The following is a 24,323-nucleotide window of genomic DNA, read 5'->3' as shown; positions in this document are numbered from 1 at the left end:
ACAGTCAGGAAGCCTAAAGACAGAATGTGATACCTGATGTCCAGTGTGAGGGACAAAGGGACACTTCAGTGCAGTGGAGACTGACCTGGTGGTCAGGTGAGCTGCTAAAAGGACAGAGAGTGACCATTGCTAAGATATGGAGTGTCAGCTCTTCTGTAGGACCTGTGAGACACTGCTGATGTGTGTCCTGGAGCTGCTAAATAAACAGAGCCAATGTTTTCGAGAGATGATCTGGCGTCCATTATTCCAACAAGTGTAATGTGAGCTATATACCTGGGTCTTTACAAGCCGGGGTGGTCTTCAGACTTACATCTTCACTGTCTCCTTTTCAACCCACTGAGCTTGGGGATATAAGAGAGACTGAGCCTGGAGACACGGGAACAAGCAGCAGGTAGGTAAATATATATGAAGAGCACCTATACTGCACGCTGGTGAGACGTGGACTATATAGTCCAGCTGCCAGTGGCCTCATTCATAGTCACCTACTGACCCCCAATGTACGGGAGACTCCCACCAGAGCAGGTCATTCTCCTGAAGATCTCTTACCTGCTGCAACATACAGGGGCAAACGCAGGATTTGCAGTGGGCGTGACCAGCATGCATGGGGGCGTGGCTATAATATTAGACAGTGCTTGGCTGCTCTCCAACTCTTCCTATCCCCATAATATACATGGGCAATGCTGCGTGCACTACTGTTAGGTGCACGCAGCTCTCCCTTTTCAAGCAGAGCCGTGTGAAGTGGGGGCAGGGTCTAGTCACCTCAATTATACAGTGCTCCAGGCTTGGAGGGGGGTTTCCAGGCACTAGGAAACCCCCCATCGGTTTGCCTATGTCATAGGCGGGTACATGGCACTAATTGCATCATCAAACCCTGCAGAGAAAATACCTCTTAACTTTCCAGCCCGCAGGACAAAGGTGCCCGCAACTGGGGGCGATGGGACAGAGCCCTCAAATCGGGACTGTCCCACCCCTAAACTAGGACACGTGGCAAATTGCAATCGCAATACAGCAGCAAGACATAAGTATAAACAGACCCAAGCGTTATGGGGTGGCTTCCTATCCCTCTCTGTGACTGCGGGACAGGAATGATGGCGTCTCTAGATGAAGGGCCAAGATGAAGAGGAGTTAGCATGACACAGCCTGTTATAATGTAATTATAATAATACATCACGGAACGGAACCAATATTGGAGAAGTCCAGAAAGACATCAGGTAGAATTTTGCACGGAAAATCTAAGGACCAAAATTAGCCGGAGAACCGTGCGATATTCTGCAGAACAGTTTACAAACCTTTGCTTGTCTCTTCCACCAACATGACTCAAGTTCAGCCTGATAACGGTCTGTTTCTGCTATTCCCACTTTTTTTCCAATTGCAATAACTTGAGCTTAATTAATTGCCTTGACCCATTTTCCATACCCCCTATTTTTTGTTTGGTAAATGCATAAACCTCAATAAAAACCTGCTAAACATTAGTTCTAATAATAATCAATGTGTCAGTACACAGTGTTGATTACATTCACTGCTTGAAACCTATCCAGTCCTTTAATAACGGCGTGTCAGTGGTCTACAGCACACATATTAAACTCATAGATGGTATCGACTCTTAAAGACATCCTAAGCATCAGCCCAGGTTATTGCTATTTTATAATAAGTGGGAAAATCAGAGTCATCTTTTATCACACTATGAATAGGAGTCAGTTTAGCTGATATAGATCACAGAAAATATGTATATCTGGCTCCCATGTCGTATGTCATTATTATATGATAGATGGTTATATGCTAGAGATAATGGGTTTATATGGATATAATTGGCTAGGGTCAATTTTTGATAGCAGCCAATTAACCTACCAGTATGTTTTTGGATTGTGAGAGGAAACCGGAACACCCAGAGGAGACACATGCAAACACGGGGAGAACATACAAACTCCTCACAGATAAGGCCATGGTCGGGAATCAAACTCATGACCCCAGTGCTGTGAGGCAGAAGAGCTAACCACTGAGCCACCGTGCTGCCCATACATATAACTTTATATCTCTGTATATTAGCACTGGGAGCTGCCACGTTGGTTACAGTGCTTGTATAGATACAGCTCTCGACCCGCGTTCCCCCATAAGTTAGTTAAGGAAGCAGAGGGGCAGTGGGTAAAATCCTCGACAACAATGTAACACACACAGGTCAGATGAGGATTGTGGTAAGAACATACAACGTAAATCACAACAGCAGACAATTACCTCTAATAACATAATGACTACTAACTTCAGATGTTATCACGCAGTACCTCACTGGTATATGCGGCTGATCACAGTAACGTACTGTACTCTAATTGTCTTAAATTCAGTAAACAGGATGAATCGCTGATACAATTCTCTCACACCCAGCACTCAGGATAACTACACATCTGACTAATAATGACACATGTATCAGGCAGTGGAGCACATACGGATCCCAGCTCACGAACGGATGGCTGTTACGTCTCAGTCTGTCCTGGGTTTACATAGATGTTTAATGAACAATAAATCTCCCTTTGTGGTCTCAGTCCTTAATCTAGGTCTATCCCTGTATAAATCCCACTAGTAGTAACCAGATATCCTACTTCTGGACACTCCCTGAACAGCAGTCTATAACAGGGAATTACTGATTTAAATAGGCCGTTATATATAATTAGACCAGTCACTGACACTTAAACTCCCCCATTATAAATGAGCGGTAGCTGCTGTTTGATCACCAGTAACTCATTCACTGAAGCTGTTGTTGATGTTAATGTCATTTAAAATACAGCTCCCCGTTGTCACCCTACCCACACTGAGAGGGGAGGGGCTTACAGGAAGATGATGGGGCTGTGCCAGAAAGTGGGCATTGGTGGGTCAGTAGATGTGATTGTGCAGATTGGGGTGGGGTTTGTGTGGGTTGGGGGCATGGCTTATGTTGTCCCAAATTTTCCTGGATAATTGTTGGGAAGTCTGCAAAATATACAGCAGGACACGAAGCACATGCTATTCTCTGCCTTTAGCCAGAGGTGTCCAGTATCACAAGAGCTTGCTCTCTTCTTCTAGCAACCCATCCCTCCCAACTATCCCAATTTGAAGGGACACTGTTCCACCCACAGAGCGGAAAGTTGGGAGATACGTCCCAACTAACAGAGGTGCTTCAATGCCTGTGGCACTGAAAGGGGTGTTTTTAAGGAAGAGGGCAAGCGGCAGCCCAGCGCTTGGAAGCGCTAGGCATACCCGTGGTGGGAAGTGGCCACGCCCCTCTGATGCATGACCACACCCCCTTCTCGTGCACGCACCGCCTCTGCGCACTTTGTCCTGACTCCACAGGTACAGAAGGCTCCTCAGTTATCTGAGTGTAATGACGCACGTGGCAGCAGGGGAGGGCTGGTAAGTATTAGCCCGGGGGGGGCAAGACTCGACTCACCAGCTAATTAGGAACATTTTATAAAATGCAGGTGGCCCAGAGACCCAGCCCAAGGTAGCCCATTATGTGACGGGCACAGGGGGCAGATGCCCCAAGCCCCTGCATGGCAGCAGGTCCATGGCTCACTTCCTTCTGCAGAGCTTCCTTCCAGGTCATTTGCTTGACCGGCTCCAGCAGAGAGAGAATTTCCGCAGGGGCGTTCGTGCTCTCTCCATGCTTTAATTCCTGTAGCTGAGGCTGCTGGGAGATGTAGTCCCCCCCCCCCCCCCCAGCAGACAATCACATGAGGATCCCAGGTAGGAATCTCTGCCCATAAACCCCCACCCTCACTGGCATAGGGAAGGCAGCGGGGGTTACCAATATAACATTTGCTTAGTTAGACTTTGAAATAGAAAAAGCAATGTTTGTTTCAGTCATTATGGTGCAAACTACCACTAGTCATCATGGGGGTTCAAAAGCAAAACCAGTATATTATGTACACAGGTAAAGGAGGATGTTATGTTATGCAGTAATACTGCAGCAGTATGCAGTGCAGCTATTCACATTTACCATTAGCAGCACACAGAGAGCAGCCTGTGAATGATTTTTGAGTAAATAGTCCAAAGAAAGTTCACTCTCTGCAACAATCTATGAGCATCTGAGGGTCCCTACAGCTGAGCTATAACCCAGAGCAGATACCAGCTGAGTATAGAGCAGATTGGTGCTAATTGCTCTCAAGCTCCTGGTTGCAATCAGTGGCTTTCAGTGCAGCGTGGGTGGAGCTGATCTTCAGCAGCCAGTCAGGAAGTCATGATGGAGGCAGCCATGTTTTCCTAGAGCATGCTCAGTCTGCAGAAGGAGGAAGCCAGCCTGTGAGGTAGCAATGTGGAGACAGGGAATAATGGGACAGCAGGTGAGGGGGTTATATATATGGCTTTCTTCTATTGGAGGGGGGTTCTGTAGACCATGGCACCTTCCTTTACCTAGACCTGTAATAAGCAACTTGTGGCTCTCCAGCTATTGTGGCATGCTGGTACTTGTAGTTCCACAGGTGCACTAGCATTTCACCTGTGACAATATAATATAATATGATATGACTTGAGGTGCTTTCAGCTACACACAGAGGTGTTATTACATGTGTCTTGCTGTATATGCCATATACATAAACATTCAAGATTGTTATAAGTCTCCTCGCGTTGATTTAAACAAATAAAAATAATAAGCAATAAACATTTTAACATGTAAATGTTTATATATTTTGAAACCATCTATCTAGTTATATAAATATGCATTTCAAGTAAAAATATTTATATTTGTGTTAAATGAAAATTATTCAATGTGCCAGTTAATTTCCTTAGGAAAAATATTTGTACTTGAGCTTTGCATTTGGGGATGGGATAGGTCAGCAGAGTCCTCCCATTTTTAATACCCTACGTAGACACAGGCGAATCAACAGCTCCTACATTAACTTTGATGCACCTGTAATTGTAGAACCTGCGTTGTCACTTGCAACCACTGCTGAAAGGTATATTCACGTGGGCGCTGAGCCCCCCTTGTTACTGCCTGAGCTGCCGTTCAACACAATAGAAATTTAAAAAGGGATCATTGATTATTATGGGGATCAGAAGAGCATACATCCCAACATTTATCCAGACAAAATAAGTCTGACATTTTTTTTTTTGTTTGTTACCTAATTAATATACTATAATGGATTTCACTTTGCATGTTTTACTTGAATATTGAAATAGATTTTCTTTTAAAAAAAAAAGTTTTATTATAGTTTAGTATGCAATTATACACTATAAGATTACCGTAAAAAAAATTAATCCGTTAGTTCCCAAGTATAAGAATGAAATGTATTAACTTTGACACCGGATTAAAAAAACAAAGGTACAGATTTTATTTTTCACATTTTTTTCCCCTTTAGCCAGGGTATGGTAATTCCCCCCCTTGTTGGTAGATTGTGAGTAAAGTAATAAGTATTAATGGTACTGTACTGACGTACAGCCACTTCCTCCGTTGTACACAGCGTTCGCGTTAAACGCTGTGTGTAGTGACCAGGATCTGACGGTGATGGGTGCTGTCTGGTATAGGGCCCACGCCCCGGGGCGTGCAGCCTCCTTATTGAGTATAAAGCCTGCTCACCATTGATGTATAAGTATTGAAGGCAAGGTGAAAGGATTTAGTAAACTGAAATGTTAACTGTTAAAATATATTTAAAGCTGAACTACCACCTATATAAAACCTTTATTAACCAGCCTCTCTCTCTAGCCGGAGCCCTGGGGGCTGCTACTTGCAGACATTTTCCTGGGTCCCTTCCCAACGTCTCACAGCCCTGGCTGAAAAACAGGGGAGGGACGTTTGAGTGGGGGGACCGATCGCAAGCGCGCAATCTTGTCATTGTGGTTTGTGATTGGTCCTTTCCCTCACAGAGGGAGAGGACCAATCACAAGATATGACCTTAGGGCCTCCGACTTTTCATGTCACTCGTGTCCACGACTGGGTGGGCTGAGCCTCTTGACTTTCTTGAAAAATAAAGTGGAATTTTGTGGGCCTGTTAGTTTAGGGACCAGGAGCTCCACCTTCTATAATTACTTGCTGAGTAAGTGCTTCCTCACCCTGACCCATGGCCCTTATAACTCACCGCCTGGTGCCTTTGCACTGCACGGGGGGTGCACAGTAGCCCAGACCGACCCTAGGTGTCTCACACACACAGAGATAATAGGAGTAGACGTCCCGTATTTAGCACACAACCCAGACTACTGACATTGTTCCAGCTGCTGTCACACATATATTTATATATAGTGCAAAATTCCTCTTTCACCTTCTCAGATGATTAATACGTATAAAGCGTCTGCACTCGGCACTTTCACTTGTGTTCTAGGGCGGAATCTTTGTATAACTCAACTTGTCACCTGTGGGTGGTCTCAGAACTTCCATAAGCCCCCCTACTAGAGCCAGCATGTGTGGCCCAGGGTCACAAGGACACAAAACTGCAAATAAAATGCTTGCACAACATAATTATTCTCTATATGAACGTAAAGGATTTTTCTGTGGCCCTTGATACTGGTAGAGTGCTATACTCATACTAGCGGAGAAGCTTCAGGGTGCAAAGTCTTAATTAAGAGTGCCCCTTTGCCCTGCTCTTTAGTCATGTTGTCTGAACATCAAAGTAATTCATGGCTGGCTGGTACGTGTAAGATGTTATTATAGTGAATAGTGGCCTTGAGGTCAGGAAGCCACCTGTCTGCCAACACTGGTCTACTCTTTGAGCAAATATCGACCACTTATAGCCAAGAACAGGCCCAGATACTGTACAGGTCAATGATTCTCTGGTGGCCCTAAAGCCGAGTTATACATCTATGCAATTATTGTGCAGATCACACGATTCGCCACCGTTTGATCAGATATTGCAAGAGCGTGTACGCTCCGACGATCATGTTTTATTTTACCAAAGCACATCCTATCTGTTGATTTGCTTTTCTAAACTTCCTTAATATTGCGATCAACAATGGAACGATGCCGGGCAAATGTGGCAGTGTGCACGCACTCAGGACCAGCAGCGTAGGCAGATATCTGTACAGTGTCACAATCTTTTCAGCAGATGGTTATGAGACGTGAAGATCACAGATCTGAAGGTAAATCATGTAGGTGTGTACACGTTAATCGGCTGCTCATCGGGACTTTCAGTTGTTGGTGAAATCGTTACAGAGCTTTTGACTTAAGCTGGACCCCTCGGTGCTTGTGCTGTTTGGGAAGTATTGCATACCTCCAAATATTGGGGCTCTTCTAACCAGGACAGATTGTAAAAGTAGGGGGCAGGACCATGTCTCCGTGAGGACATTGCCAGGTAACAGGCGCTAGGCCACCCCCTGCACCCCTCTCCTCAAAAATGTAATTCATTATTGCATGCACCAATTTACTGCTGCTCTATAGGGTAGAGCGTCGGTGACTGGGACATACCTCCCAACTTCCCACCTGAGAGACGCAGATAGCCGGGATTGTTCAGTGTAAATTGGGACAGTTGGGAGCATAGGCAAACCGAGGGGGGGTTTCCTAGTGCCTGTAAACCCCCTCCAAGCCTGGGGCACTGTATTATTGAGGTGGCTGGACCCTGCTCCCGTTTCACACGGCTCTGCTTGAAAAGGGAGAGCTGCATGCAGCTAACAGTAGTGCACGCAGCATTGCCCGTGTATATTATGGGGATAGGAAGAGTTGGAGAGCAGCCAAGCACTGTCTAAAATTATAGCCACGCCCCCATGCATGCTGGTCACGCCCACTGGCGGCGTGGTGTGTAAACCCCCCTCTACAAATCCTGCGTTTGCCCCTGCGGAGGTATTAGTAATGTGCGCTGAGAATATTTTGGAGCTGACCACTGTGGGATGAGCAGATGAGAGCGCAGCCCTGAAACTCCAGAACACATTGTTTTACAGGTGTGATCCAGGGCTAGTGGTGGATGATACAAATAAGTTACTGTTTTTCCTTATTTGTATTTTTTTTTTTTTTTTTTTTTTGTAATCCAACAAAATGCACAACAACATTTTTTGGTAATGAAATAAGATGCGAGTTATCTTCTTTTTACTATGTTTGTTGTTGTTGTAAAATACATGCAAAATAAATAAACCCACACACAGATGTAACTCAAATTTTAGCACCGGGGGCGAGAATGAAAGCTACCCCCCCCCCCCCCCCCCCAAACCTACAATAGTAACCGAAAATATTCATAAACTGTGGCCTCTCCTCTCGCACAGCCCTAGTTACGGCCCTGTGCATATGTGTGCTAATGGAGGCGCAGAGTGCGTGGAGGCGAAGGGGGGCGCAGGGTGCGTGGAGGCGAAGGGGGCGCAGGGTGCGTGGAGGTGAAGGGGGGGCGCATTGTGAGTTACCTGTAAATTATTCTTTGACAGAAATATAATTGAAAAAAAATATGTATAAGTATTTTTTTGACCCAACTACTTCTAAAACGGGACTGCTCGGTAATTATTTTGGAGGGGTGCCTTGAAACAATGATGGAGACTCTAAGGGTGCCGTGAACTGCAAGAGTTTGGGAACCCCTGCTCTAAAGGGTTGAATATTCTGCAGTTCCTTGTAGGTTAATTAGTAGCATGTAACAGTCAAAGAGTAAAATGTTACATTTGTGATGTAATCCAGGAGTAAGGATGAAATCATTGCCTAATAAATTCTGTGTGTAACTAAGCAGCTGATCATGGAGATCCTGCAACTCTCTGCACAGATATTTGGTATATATAACATTATAGACAAAGGTCTCTGCTCAGCCTGAGCTATGTGAGCATTTGTGGTTGGAGCTGCTTGCATTTCACTAGTGCTCCGCCCCCGGGACACCCTGATTGGCTGCAGCCCTGGCATACATTAGCATACAGTCCTGTGTGTTTCAGGCAGCTAGTTGAAATAAGTTTGCAGAAAGCTTTTCCAGTGGGAAGGTCGGGAGCCAGGAGCCGCTCTCTGCTCTGTGGGATCTTTCTTTCACCTTTTTTTTTTTTAGAGGATCTGGATTTCTATTTATTTTAGCACTTTACCCAGAAAGCTGCACAATAAATGCTCTTTTGTTAAGGTGGCAGCAGTTGCTATATGGTATTTGTAGTGTTACGTTGTGCATTCTTTGTTGCACTCTGGAGGATTGTTTATTATCCTGTTGCTGGATTTTTGGATCTTTTAACATTCTCAGTAATATGGGAGATAAAACACTGAGACTTTGCCAGATCTTTCAGGAGAGCGATGTGTCTCAGTGTAGGAAGGTTCCATTAAATTAAGGATTGCTGTCAGTACCCTCTCTTGCTTTGGATTCCTATCAGCACCTATGGCTGGGATATATAGTTCTACTCTCAAGACCTTGGAGGACCTCACGCTGGACTCTGGCTATGGAGCAGAGGACTCCAGCAGGTCTCTCAGCCTCTCCTCGTCAAAGTCAAACTCCCAACCGTTGGCATCGTCTCAACATCGTGGGAATTGGTGGTATTACTCGGGTTCCATGAATAGCCGGAACAGCAGCTGGGACACGATGAACAGTGCCCTGACGGAGGACCCTGACCTGGTGGACATGTTCTCCAGGTGCCATAGGCTACCCGAGCTAGAGGACTTTCCATGGACGGATGAGGACATTGGGAAGTTGCTGAGAACAGGTAAAGGAGATGGTGGCAGGTGGGAGTTCTCTCAGGATGCCGTCAGGAGAATGTCTATTCTGCTGAGGAGACCTCTCATAAGGATATCCAGGGAAGCCCAGCGCCTGAGCGTCCTACATGCCAAGTGCACCCGCTACGAGATCCAAAGCGCCATGAAGCTCATTCTCAGCTGGGCGCTTTCGCAGAGCTGTGCGGTGGCCACAGTTCGAGCCCTGTCCCTTTACAGCATGAGCGCCGGGGATGGGCTACGCCAGGGGAAGTCCGCCCGTTGCGGCCTCTCCTTGTCGGTGGGCAGGTTCTTCAGGTGGATGGTGGACACCAGAATATCGGTGCGGATTCACGAGTATGCGGCCATATGCCTGACATCCTGCATGGAGAACCTGTTGGAGGACATAAGGAACCGCGTTCTTGCCAGTCAAGGAACTGATGGGGCAGAAATCTCTCTAGATGCCTTAGAAATGGCCATTAGCAACGATGCTGAGCTGTGGGGGGTCCTGCAGCCGTACGAGCACTTAATCTGTGGGAAGAATGCCAATGGTAAGACACAAACTTAAATCTTGTGCCTCCTCTATTAATAACCTGTAGTAGTTATGTGGAGCCGGGAAGCTATATGTCACTGCCGTGCCAGTGATTTACTTCTACACATGGACACTTATACTGGCTGAGTCTGCTAGTGTGAGTTGTTTAGATAACTGTGGGACTTGTGTATATGGAGAGGTGGGGGATATGTCACTCATTCCATTAGTATGTATCTGTTATCCGGTATATACTACTAAGCTACAACATCAGCGGAGAACACGTTTTGGAACTAGAACCGTTCTTTTATTCTGCTATGCAGTGTTATCCATGTCTTGTATTGAATTGTTGCATTTTCTAAATGTAATTGCAGTTTTAAAACTTAACCTTGTATGGGTAATTCCATTGCATTTCTTCTGCTCTTAAGATGTTAATGTAGAAATGAGGATTTAATATAATGAACAATTGGTCCTCTTTCGGGTTAATTTTTACTAGCGGATAAATTAAGAATCCAAACTAGTATATGCATTAAACGTGTATAACTATAGTCTATTAAAATATAATTAATATTGAAGTAGACAGAAGTTTCGTGAAAAGGGAGCTTGGGATCCCACATTAAACATCAGTTGGACTCTTTACATACGACACCAGACGTCAACCTGTTGACTCCAAATTCTGATTTTTCCAGCAAATTAATTTACTACATTTTATCCCTTTTTAAAGTACACAGTTTAAAGGAAAGCCTTGTTAGCTGGTCATGTCCTTAGTCAGAACAAAATGGTGTTGTTTTAAGAAACCAGTCATCCAAATCTATGGGGTATATTTACTAAACTGCAGGTTTGAAAAAGTGGAGATGTTGCCTATAGCAACCAATCAGATTCTAGCTGTCATTTTGTAGAATGTACTAAATAAATGATAACTAGAATCTGATTGGTTGCTATAGGCAACATCTCCACTTTTTCAAACTTGCAGTTTAGTAAATATACTCTCTCTATTTGTCACATTAACCTATTCAAGGGCTAGAGAAAGGTCTTATTGTCGTCTCAGAAAGTGACTCCTAAGAATAAGGCACCATCCGTTGCATATTCAGAAGCTGTGGGACGACTCTGCCCTCCTGTCACCTAATTCCTGTGCATGTGTTCTCACCGTGAATGGTCTTCTATTATAAATCCCCACTTGTCACATCCAGTCTGTCTATCATAATGAACGTGATATCTCTGGCGCTTTATACTGTACGTAAATGAGAATGAATTCATTTTCGGTCTTGCATGTTATTATAGAACAGCCCATTGTCACCCCTCTCCAATAAATGTTATTATCGGAGTCTCCAGACACAGTGTGCGCTTTTGAATATTGATGTATGCAAATGTCGGAGCTTGATCAGGAGTAGAGGTGACTTGGGACTCGCTTTAGTAATGGGGACACATTGCATTGTGTGTGTGACATATGGTGACTCTGGCTCTTAGACCAGTTTTGGCACTCTGTTGTATGCCTAACGGTTTGCATATATTAACAGCTTTAGACTTTACTAACAGACCTGAAAAAAGAGGGTCCCAGGGGTGTTTTGTAGGATAAGTTGATCAGTGTTCTTATTTTTCATTTCATTGTTTCTGGAGGAGTCACCTGCCCGGTGTATAACGTGTTTGCAGATCTGTACCGTGTGTGAAGATTATTTATGTATCCCCTTGGTGTGAAATAACTTTATTTTCAGCCTAGATAAACATCTAGACTTTGTTAACTGCTTCTTAAAGTTACCTATTGTGTACACAAAGCGGAGGAAGCTATTGGCCATTCATGACCGTGAAGCATCTCAATGCACTTTTGGCTCAATGCACAAAAATTATTGCCTCCAGTTTGCATAGGCAAGAGAAAAATATATCCCGTGCCTAAGTATGGAGAAAGTAAGTTAGTATATGTTCTTTCATAAGCCAATGGGAAGTTTGTTAGCTAGGGTGCTAATAGTAAAGTCATCCACATGGTGAAATCCAGTTGACCAGTTTGGTAGTTTATGACTGAATTGACGTGTGTGTGTGTGTGTGTGTGTGTGTGTGTGTGTGTGTGTGTGTGTGTGTGTGTGTGTGGTTCCGATAGAACTGTATTTTGACCAGGTAGGCTGGAAAATCTATTTTGCATTTGATCACAAAGGCAGGACCGCTGACCAAAGCCCGTGACCAGACCACCGATCTCGCCCAAAGGGGCCTATTTATCAACTAGTGTAATCTCCCCAAAGGACACTTGCCGTGTTTCAGCCAAAATTTGGAGGATCATTCAAATGTATGATTGTTGCTTCACAGCAGATATCGTGGTTATCTGCTGCTTTGCATTCTATTTCATTGACTGCTCCCTACCGCAATCTAGCAAGTTCCGAAAAAGAGATCTCTTCGGACACTTGTTATGTTAATGTATGCCATCATCTTCTCTTCACTTTTCATTTATGCCCAGCTCTGCTCCGAAGAGCAGAGCTGGACAGCGCATGTGCGGATGGATCGCGTGATCCCTCCCTGTCACGAACTAGTCTGCTGTGCTGTCCCGTCTCACGGACTACTGGAGGGTTCCTGTGCGCAGGCCCAAGAATTTCAATCGGCGCATGCGCACAGGCACTGTAAGAAGGAACGAAGAAGGGATGAAGAAATCCAGACACGAGCGCAGTATGAAGACACTGTGTAAAGCGGTGGTCGTCAGTTTAACGGAACGGACTACCCTGACAAAGAAGAAGACGACAGGAGGACACCGAATACATAGTAGAGCGACCTGAAAAACAATACTTACCAGGATGCAGATGCCTTCATGGGACAACTCGCTGTGTTGGCGACTGTGCAAGATGACGCCATCAATAACCGCGACTTGTCTTAAAGCGCCGATGGACAAACCCCGCTGCCATTGTTGTAATGTAAGTATTATTTTAGAGGTTAGGGTCAACCCTAACCTTAACTTCTAACCCTAATACCCCTAATCCCTAAAATAATACTTACATTACATCAATGACAGATGGGTCCGTCCATCGCCGCTTTAAGACAAGTCGCGGTTAGTGATGACGTCATCTTGCACAGTCGCCAACACAGCGAGTCGTTCCATGAAGTCATCGGCATCCTGGTAAGTAGGTTTTTTTGTCAGGTCGCTGTACTAGGCATTCGCTCTCCTCCTGTCTTCTCTGTCGAAATCGAATATGAGAAATAGTTCAATCCTTATCAATGCGATAAAATGAAAAATAGTTTTCAATCCTTATGCAGTGATTGATAAATGTGCCCCAAAGACTGGATTGTACCTTGAGTGGCCTCCATAAGGGGTACAGGCAGAAACTCTGGCTGATGAGAAGTTCTTCGAAGGTATTTAAAGGTCTTGTGTAGGGATGGCTGCTAAGATGAAAGGAATGGTGTGGTTTACATAACCGCGTCACTCTAACCGCGTCACTCTAACCGCGGCACTCTAGATCAGATGTAGACAAAAGGTCAGTCTACAGGTAGATTGCAGGATCCCTGTTAGTATCTTGGGTCTTTCTTCTTCTTGCACTGTTTTATTGCCGCTACAGAATGGTTAGACGCACCCCTGCCTGTTGGCAGAAACATAGTAATCAAGATATGCATCTTGGAACATTATCTTAGAACCTCCCTTGTTCGTAGTCCATAAAACGCAGTATTGTCCAGTTACCATGATGGCAGCACAGACGGCAAAAGTTGAAATTGTGGGTCAAACTACATCCGTAAGAATACCGAAATATCTATCTTTTATACATTAATTTACTGGGCTGACTTCTAATACCACTCAACATCTCCTGGAAGAAATTGGGACAAATTTAGACCCAAATAACCATTTGTTAAAGGCATGCCTTGTTTCCAGTAGGCTTCTGCTGTTTCGGGGTACAAAAATTGTGATTGTGCCAGAAAAATTGGGACTATTAGGAGTTGGAGATATCCCCCCCCCTGGAATGCTGGAGTTATAAGTATTACTGATCTCTATGCAAATTAAGCCACATTCCAATAAGCCACCGTTCATGCACCAGATCGGTTACACTACCTTGTGCTCAATTTTTTGATCAATGACCCTTTTGTTAGCAGCAAAACTTTTATGGGCTTTTTTTCATTTTTTGTTAGGGGTTACAAAATAGAATATAATTACATTTATATGTATATTTAAAGGTATAGTTTACTATATAAAACCATGATGTAAAGGAAATATATGGGTTTGGTGACAGGGGTAGCGGTTACACGTTCAATGACTCTTTAAGTTATTTTGTTTCACTGTTTTGTGTTTGGTTCGTTCTTTTGATGTATTTCAACACCTCCACAACCTAGTATGTGTTCCAGGAGGCTGTTCTAGTCCTGCTAATTATTTACATTGCAGCAGTGGCAGCTCTGTGCTTCTGAAAGCGCTGGTTACGCTGGATCTTCAATCCAGATGTTTAAAACCCCAGCAGGGCGTTGGCTGAACGTTTTCCAAAGCCCCACTTGAAATATATGAAAGCAATTAGTTGTTGTTATGTGAACTGACGATCCTCTGAGCTGGAACGTAAAGCCACACTCCGGCCATTGTGAAACGGAAGCCAGCTTGCGGGATCTGCCTCTTGGATGATAATATCATATTATGATTAGTCTATTTTATTTATTTATTTAAATTCCAGCACCAGTGTTTTCTCCTCTAGTGCAAAATGTTTATTTATTATTAATCTTTATTTATATAGCAGAACGGGGGAAGCGCACTACGGATGTAGATAGGTGAAAGCAGCGGAATATCAGGATAGTCTAACCTGAGATAGTACAATTATATAATAATATTCTGCGCTAGACCTAAGTATTGAAATAATGATGAAATGTCCTAATATGGTAATATTTATCTTTATCAACTGATAATAGATAATACAGTCAGTAGAATACAAGACATGTAAAACATTAAGCAATAGTATAAATATACATCATGGATACATCATGGCATGGAACTATAAATCATTATGGTTATCATTATGGATCATTATTTATATAGCGCCTGATGTCCTTTACAGAGTATATTTAGTCATTCACATCAGTAATTGTTTGTTTTTGTTTTTAATTTATATTTGTATTGTTGCATGTAGAGGTTTAAAATTATTTTTATTTTATTATTACTGTTCCCATTACAACATATTAAGATCTGTTTGTGTTTTTAGACTTGGTAGTCATTGTGCTGGGGATCCTATAGATTGCAATGTCCCAAATTAACCCAACTGTTTTCAGTAGATTTACAAGACTATTACAGTTTTATTGTACAGATGTAATGTGACTATTATATTCTTTTGGTTGGTGGTGCAGGTTGTACAGCCATTGTTAATTGTCACTCGCTGGATTTTCCATGAATTGGTTGGTCCAACAATCTGGTTCAAATTTCCCAGCTCTTATTGGTGGACAAGTGCTGGAGATTTGCTGGCCAGCACTATCTGGTTATGAGACTTGGGGCTTGATTCACTGAAGCTTTTAAAAAGGAAAAGTGGAGGTGTTGCCTATAGCAACCAATCAGATTCTAGCTGTCCTTTAGCTAGTACTTGTCAGAAAATGATAGCAAAGCTCTGATTAGTTGCTATGGGAAACACCTCCACTGTTCCATTTTAGAACACCAATATCTACAAAACTCTAATTGGTTTCTGACACTGTGAGGATGTTCTCGTCAGTCCGTGATATATTTGTCCTCTCTGTGTACGTAAGGTTCTGTGTGTTTTATTTTTTTGTCTCTGTTTTTTGGTCGCGTTTATGAGAAGTTGCCGCAGGGAACTTTCTGCGGTTTGTTCCTTTTCCCTTTTCAGTGATTAAATCCTCTGGATCGTTCTGTGAGAGATTTTATTTTCTACATCTGGTTAGCAGCAATCTTTCTGCCCAAGGCCACAGAAAGGCGTGAGTCAGAGGGAGCTGACCTCATTATCCTTGGTGTCCCATTTTTAGATTGGAGTCCGGTGGAATCTCTGCCAAGGTTGCAGGTCCCAGGGATTCCTATCAGGAGGAAATATCTTACCAAAATATGACCACAAATTATACTGCTCCCATTGTTACATTTTTACAGCACAGTTTAAAAATCCATAAAGACTTTTGCACTTGTTTTGTGAGGACAGAAAGCACACTTTGTTAATCTGATTTCTGTTGCAAAGCAAAAATGGTTTGCTGGGGTCTTTATTGATTTGCTTTGTACATTTAGGGGCAGATTCAGTTAGCCGCAATGTTCCTAAGTCGTACCTGCACGATTTTACCGCTACTGCGGTATAAATATCCGCTCATTTTTCCTGGAAACCATTCCAAAGGCACTTTGTGGCTAATTAAATTTGCTCCTTAATGAATGAAGTCTGGTAAGTAATATAAGTTCATTGACCCAGAAGATCCTTTATGGTTTCAGGTGCATCAGTCCCAGCGTCTGCGGAGCTCGCGGTCTAGTTTCTCTCCTCTACTGACATTTATTTCATAAACCAGTTAATTTATCACCGTGCCTTAGGACCATGTGAGCATGAATACGGGGAGAACATTCATACATACAAACTCCACAGTGATCGGAATCGAACCTGATGTAGCAACACAAATCGCTTTGTCAAATAATCGATCAATACTTTGAATATTATATCTACTGGACTAATGGTCTTCCTGACACTCAAAGCTTGCATTCACAGTAAAGCAGCCAGAGTGAGCTGCCAACTAAAACATATTGTGGTGGCTACAATTGCATCTTAAGCTTAAGTGATATGGAGAGGAGGAGGAAGTCTGTGCTCATGATGAAGCTGAAAGGTCACCGACCTCTAGTTTACATTCACGTTGACCGTCGAGGTACATCAAGCTGTTGGACTTACCGTGGTAAACACCACAGACTCTGGTATTACCAGCTGATGGATCAGATGCTAATCTAGACAGTGTGGCAGCCGTCTCCTGTGTGTATACTTAGGCTGAGCTAATATGTCAACAAGTCTATGGTCAACAAATGCATTTATTGTGGTTAAGGGTGGAATTTGATTTGGCGCAAGGTGACGCAGTGTTTCTCCGGAACAGTCCGCGGAGACGCATCGTGTCTGAGTTTTTACTCAGATCTCTGCTCATTTTCCTTCCCCTCCCACAGAGATGAGGAGAAAACGAGCGGACATTCTGGGCCGTACTAGCCGTCAACGTGTGCAACCGGTGATGTCCAGCGGCACCTCGTGGCTAATTGAATCGCCCCCTCCCCACTAACACTCTTATTTCTAGGCGCAAAAATAAAGGCTCAGAATTGGTGCCCCCTCATTAAGCAAGCCTTATATAAGGGGTGTTCTATAATGACAATATTCAAATGCACGTTTGTTAAAGAGAGATTACCTGGCGATAAGTAAAGGTGGTGTTACCTGAAAAATTAGTAGAGGAGGCAAAGTAAAGGGGATCACCCACTGTGTGTGTAAGAACCCGGCCTGTTGTACTGGAACTTCCACAAAATACCCAAAAATAACATCATTAAAGAGGACCCATGGCCATTATATACAATAATCATATAGTGCATGCTTTGCTATTCTCTTAATTAGAATACAAACTACAGAGTGTAAATAAATTAATGCTTATAGCAGCTGACATGCAATTTGAAGATGCTGTTTTAAATGCATTTGCATAATGTGTTACTGATCTCAATAATAATGTTACCCATCCCCTAAATTCTGTGTGACATCTTTGACATATATTTGCAGAGTTGCCATATGTCATGTAGTTATTGCTATGCACCTCTCTAGTGTCAACTGTAATCAACCTCTTCTCAGGCCAGTGTAATGGGATTACAGCCTGGCAGTATCACGTCTTGCCTGGTTATAGTGCCATTGTCCCCTGTACAACAGGACAAGAAGCGCAGCCAATGTGGCAGGTATTAGGACCTTGCAGAATCTCTGCCTACATACTGTAAATATCTGGGGAACAAGCAACACAAGATTTCAAGGCTCATCCATCATCTTGTCTGATCTTTGTAAGCAGGAGCTTTATTAGATAAAAATCCAGGTTGGTGGCTTTCAGGCAAGAGGAGAGCACAGGCTTTTACCAAATGGTTCAGTATGCAGAAGTAAAAATATTAATTGATGCATGCAAAATACAACACTCTGCGTTTGAACTCAAATTTAAAGTATTTAGAATACAGACGTGTGAACGGCAAGATTCAAAATAATTTGTTTTATTTTGATGCACTTTTCGGGACTTCAATCATTTGCAAAATTCTGTTAGATGTTCTTAGATCTTTTGATATGAAGCATTCATGTATAGAGCCTTTGTACTGCGCTTTGTGAATGGCCTTCTGCAATATTTCACTTTCTCACAAGGTATTGTAGTGAGCGAAGGGACAGTACACCATAAGATTGCTTTTTTATTTTGGAACGCGTTCTGTATGCCCCTTCGAGAAGGATATTCCCTGATCTGAGATATGCTTGTTTCAAAGATATTGAGTAACCTAAAAAACAAGCTTATACCATTTGCATGACCGTTTTGGTCACTGGGGGAACTGTTACATTGGTCTCTATAGAGAAGTGGTCCATGTAAGCCGTATATACATTTTTAGTCATGTTAATAAGAGATTTAAAACTAATTACTTTCTTACCTTGTTCCCCAGAATTAGATTGTTAGCTTAGCGGGCAAGGTGTTCCTGTAAAATTCTATGTACAGAGATTTAAACTTCTCCCTGCAGAATAATCCTATACCAGCAAGAATAAAGGAAGTGCTTCCCTTTAATTACTACTTCCACCCCTTAATGCAAAGTTAAACCTGTGTATATCCAGATATTGTGCAACTACTAACTTAATCTGGAGACCAAACGGCTCCCTTACTCTTATTTAGCCCTTAGTGGGCTGGATCATGGCTGTAAAGGACCCTGGAGACTCCTTTTTACAATTCTGCTTATGTTGTGGATTTAATAAAAATAGTTCCTGATTTTCCACGTTCTCTGGCTGGAGTGTGTCCAGGCTGCGTTATCGCCCCTTCCTGCGAGTATCTCATTGTAATCCGCATTAATTGCAGGTGAGGAATGTAGTGTAGCAGGCAGGTGACAGAGAGCACAGACTTCTAGTTTGTGTTACTGTTCTGCTAATCATGCATGAAGCTGGGGCACTCTGTACAGCTGTGTATTATGGCCCTTAGCGGGCCTGGAGACTGGGCGTGTGGCTCTCCCGCTACAGAGGCTGGTAGGCCTGCATTGAATTAAAGGGGCTTTGTTTTGACAAATTAGTTCAGTAGCTTGAAAGAAGTGAATCTTGCAGTCCGGCTTAATGACCTTAGCATAGTGTGCCCGTCTCTGGGGACATCGTGCGTGTTCTGATGTATGGAAAATAAGTTTTCTGCACTTAGAGGAACTCGGGAGGAGAATTAGTATAATAAACCATCACTTCTGCTGTGTTCTGTAGGAGTCGTACAGGTGAGAGCCGACTGAGGGGAAATTGCTCCTTTCCTACTGAAGAGGACCGGCCATCCTGAAAGACTGACCGACTCCTTGGGGTCAAGTTATCAAGCTGTGGGTTGGAAAAAGTGGAGATGTTGCCTATAGCAACCAATCAGATTCTAGCTGTCATTTATTTAGTACATTCTACAAAATGACAGCTAGAATCTGATTGGTTGCTATAGGCAATATCTCCATTTTTTCAAAGTCACAGTTTAGTAAATCTGGCCCCAAAAGCTTGCAGTTATTTCTGGTTAATAAAGGTATTACTTTACTAAGACTTTTGGTGATTTACACAACACACTTTTTTTTTTCTTTTTTTTTTTTTTTATATTTTGTTTCACTAAAGTGATTTCAATATTTTTCTGTCCATGTAATTCTGATGCCGTACCATGATTACACCAGGGAGCGTCTCTCATAGTATCTCGCTTATCTTACAATCGCTCTCTGACATCCCTGATCTGGCAGTAAGCTCCTTGCAAAGCATCTTCTGCCAAATCTCCGCTCTTACCATGGGATCTAGACCCAGACAGGAAATCATGGCGGGACGGGACTAGGTCCAACATACACACACACACACACACACACACACACCAGGCGAACTGTTCAAGTTTAAAGTTGGGGAAAAAAATCCTCAGCAAGGGAGGAATAAGAGAAAGAAGTCTCTGTTCCTGAGCCTGTGACCAGGAGTACCTCACCTGTACCCCTTCATGTCTGTGTTTCCTGCAGAGTAACTTCTACTTCTACAGTGTTGGCTAACCTGTGACACTCCAGGTGTTGTGAGACTACAGGTCCCAGCATACCCTTCCAGCAATAAGCTGCTATATATTGGCAAAGCATGCTGGGACTTGTAGTTTCACAACACCTGGCGTGTCACAGGTTAGCCAACACTGCCCTACACAATAGCTGCTGGTAGTCACTGGGTGCAATAACCTACAAACAAGGAGGAAGAAACAGGTTTACAAATACACAAATAATCTAATACAAAATGTTAATCAAAATTCTGAATTATAATGGTACAAAATAACACTGGGTCCCAGCCAAATCTATGTCTCAAACATTGCCTTTTGTAAAACTTAAATTAGTTCCTGCAGGACTAACACAAGGCATAGAACATCTATGTTTAAAGGGTAGTTTTATAGAAAACACAGATTTGACTCATCTGTGTTTTATTAGTGATCTTGTTGATATCTGTAGATAGTCATATATATATATATATATATATATATATATATATATATATATATATATATATATTAGCGCCAGCAAATTCCGTAGTGCTGTACAATTGGGAACAAACAGTAATAAAACAATACTGGGTAATACAGCCTGACAGAGAGGTAAGAGGGTCCTGCTCGCAAGCTTACAGTATATGGGTCGGTGTCAATAATTGGGGGAGCATTAATATCCATCATACTTGCCAACTCCGGGAGACTCCCGAAATTCGGGTACACCTCCCGGGAGAGCAGGCAAGTGTCACGCATACGACAACTCGCTCATTAAAATGCCGCAATTGGCAGTGAATTGCGTCATTTTGGGCCCCGCGTGTGGCCAAAATGGCACGATTGACTGCGCCCCGCCCTCCAACCACGCCCCCTGCCTGGGATCTCCCGGAATTCACTTTCCAAAGGTTTGCAAGAATGATATCCATGTGGGGGAAGTCCGCTTGATGCATCTGTCTCTGTATGTACTCAAAAGATAAAGTCCCTCTACGTTTTCTTGCCATCGCACAACTTGAAATGTGTTCCACAGCCGAACACATTAGTCGTAAAGTTGAAAACAAACCTGTATACTAGCCTTGCCTCCAATAACCAATTTTCTGTGTATTTTTTTAAAATCCTGCTTTAGTCACCCATGACCACTCCAAACCTTACTATGAACATTGTAGAACTTTTACGAACGTTCCAGCTCTTCAAACACCTGCACAAACAGAGGAGCTGGGCCAGCTATGACCTTTAAACATGGCACATTATGTTGGGAAGGAGGAGAAAAGTGAGTGAACGATGTTCCCATATCCGGATGACTATGGAGTCATTGCTTCTACAATGCCTTTGCCTTTTATTAGGCAATTGCTGACTCAGCCTTGGTATCATGTGCCCCTGACCTCTGCAAATACTCGCTCTGTTGTGAGCTTATATCTCTGACTCGTCCTCTTTGACATGACTGTGTAATGCAATGATCCAACCATCTGTGATGATAATCCACTTATTGTTTGTTTGCAGAACCAACGTGTATTCTCTTTCTGTAGAGGTCTGGGTATATTTTGGTTTTAAATCTATACATCATTGTTTCCTGACATAGATGATGGCTTTTCAAGAGGGGGGGGGGGGGGGGAGATGTGCCATGTGGCTGAAAGCACATTGCCTGACATTACGATCATTGATTTATGAATTGGCTGGATGCTTTCCATGCTGTAGAATGGGGTGACATGTACGGAATGAAATTTCGGCTTCGATTATACTCTGATTATTAAAACTATAACTCAGGGACTCAGAGGACACTAGACCTAAGCTACAAGTTGCATTACATGACATTGCTACTTCATATATAGAGATGACCTGTACCTTCACAGAACGTGTTTGACATTGTATTTACTTTTACTCTGTAGCTGACGGCAAGCTAGTGTTCTCTGTTATCGGACATTCCACTCATGATTTTTTTATAGTTGCCTGTGGTAGTGATCTAATGATGAATCCCATTGTGTGTGTGTGGTCTCGTCTCACTGCGTCACATGGAAGCCATGTAGTCCGTCTCGTCTCCATCCACGTGTTGGTCACAGATCAGGTCCGTTACCAGGCAGACTTTCTCCCCAATTTTCAATACAAATTTAAACATCAGTCTTGTGCTTAAAATGATATACAGATTGGTATATGGCCTTCCCAGTAGGTGTGTTATAATGAGGAGGGGGGGGGGGTGTTAGATTATAACCTGTTCTCAGACCCTCTCTCTTTTTAAACTCAGTGGTAGGAGGATGGCGTGAACATGATAAAATATTATCATTATCGTCGTTTCTTTGCATGGCGCCACAGACTCCGTAGCGCCTGACATAATTGACGTAAACGACAACTAAAGCAGAATAAGAAATGCATGGATGTAATTAACACAACAAATCGCATGACACACAGGAAAAAAATTGACATCATACGTGGTAGATGCATAGAGGTTAGATATGAGTCGTAAGGTAGAGAAGAATCTGTCCGTGAGAGATTGTATTCTATAGGTGGGGGGGAGTGAGGAACAACAGAAGGATCAAGCGGGACCGTTTTTGGTTTGGGGTATGAAAACTGTATAGTAGCCTCGTATGGTATGTGTTTTGGGTGTGTTTGTAATGGGACTCGATATGCCCAATATTATGCTCTATGACCACTTATATAATGATTATACGATACACAGGATGATTAAAAGCCAAGATAGTATACGTATGTAGAGCTGCAGTAGCAGCTCTTTGGAAAAGTCCATATATTGGCGAAACGCGTCTCGCCCACGCATTGAACGCACCTCTAGAGACTGACACCTTGCTATTGCAGCTCTACATACATATACTATCTTGGCTTTTATTCATCCCTTATGAATGTAAGTTTAACCTGATGGGAGAAGGGTTCACGTATCACAACATAAACCACACACGGCTCCCCATACTAAGGGATCACCGCCGGCGAGCATAAGGTGAGATCGCTACACCTACAGGACCGCGCTTAACAAAGAGGGAAATCCGTATCCAAGCAACAATAACCTGGGAATTTAGTTTCTTGTAGCTAATAATAACTACATACAAGGCTATTATTAAGCATAAGTCTGAGCGCTGACTGTAATATCCCTTGTAGAAGTGACTATTCTAGGAGTGTGACTATCTCCTTATACATTAAGCTGCTCGTACGGTACCAGTCCATGTACTGTTTGAATTGCATTAACCACGTTTACCCTCAAATTTAAACTATATATAGTAAATGTCCTACACCAAAAAGTGCATCAAAGTCCGACAGACTCCTTGTAACACCGTTCCACCAAGGGAGGCTTCAAGTGACTTTTTGACACCGACCCATCGCCCCTCGCTGAGAGATCCTGATGTTTAATGACATTAATGCTCTCAAGCTCCCTTGTACTTGAGCCGTATTGTGTGTCCATGTGGATCAGGTCTCCGTCTCTCCAGTCTGCTTTCATTTAGCAGCATGTTCTAGATTTGCTGCTTTTAGTTAACAACCTGATTTAGATTTTCTGGGAGGCTGCCATTCTCTCATCTACTTGTCAGCGAGTATATCAGTACCATATATATTATATTGTATTTATTTTACACGTACACTAATTTTAGTCTGTGATTGAAAGTTGATCATGTCCTGGGGCCTGATTCATTAAGGATCTTAACTTAAGAAACTTCTTATTTCAGTCTCCTAGACAAAACCATGTTACAATGCAAGGGGTGCAAACTAGTTTTCTGTTTTGCACATAAGTTAAATACTGACTGTTTTTTCATGTAGCACACAAATATCAACTTTAAATTTTAGTGTACAAATAAGCTATCAAGTATTTGCGTGCTACATGAAAAAACAGTTAGTATTTAATTTATGTGCAAAACAGAATACTAATTTGCACCCCTTGCATTGTAACATGGTTTTGTCTAGGAGACTGAAATAAGAAGTTTCTTAAGTTAAGATCCTTAATGAATCAGGCCCCTGGTTATTAATTCAATTTTTTTTTTATAATTTTTGTTTTATTAAATATTTCTATTCTCGCATATCTAGATATTTTTTTTTTATGATTGAACAACATACAGTATAATAGCATTTAAGTGTTTTCTGGTGTTCGCAACGATGAACAAAAAGACATGTTTTATGTGAAATTCTTATCTAAAACCATACAAAGGTATGTGCAAGTATTTACAACCGCAAAGTAAAGTGTGA

The 24,323-nt window shown here is 42.8% G+C and overlaps 1 protein-coding gene across 2 annotated transcripts in view; it reads left to right on the top strand.

The window, feature by feature from the left end:
- Positions 1-4,221: 4,221 nt before the first annotated feature.
- ABTB2 (ankyrin repeat and BTB domain containing 2) overlaps positions 4,222-24,323 on the top strand; it is a 105,582-nt gene continuing 85,480 nt past the window's right edge. Inside the window, exon 1 of one of the 2 annotated variants that reach the window (XM_075188307.1) lies at positions 4,222-4,310. Coding sequence is in view for 1 of the 2 variants with exons in the window: in XM_075188306.1 (XP_075044407.1) it covers positions 9,216-10,074 (859 nt within the window). In the remaining variant the exon portion in view is untranslated. Of the gene's footprint in view, positions 4,311-8,815; positions 10,075-24,323 lie in introns of those variants that run through there. The other variant, XM_075188306.1, reaches the window with a different exon arrangement.

Source organism: Mixophyes fleayi, chromosome 10 (genome assembly GCF_038048845.1).
Source record: "Mixophyes fleayi isolate aMixFle1 chromosome 10, aMixFle1.hap1, whole genome shotgun sequence".
Lineage (NCBI taxonomy): Eukaryota > Metazoa > Chordata > Amphibia > Anura > Limnodynastidae > Mixophyes > Mixophyes fleayi.
The sequence above is the reverse complement of the archived record's forward strand: the minus strand, read 5'-3'. Positions and strand labels throughout refer to the sequence as shown.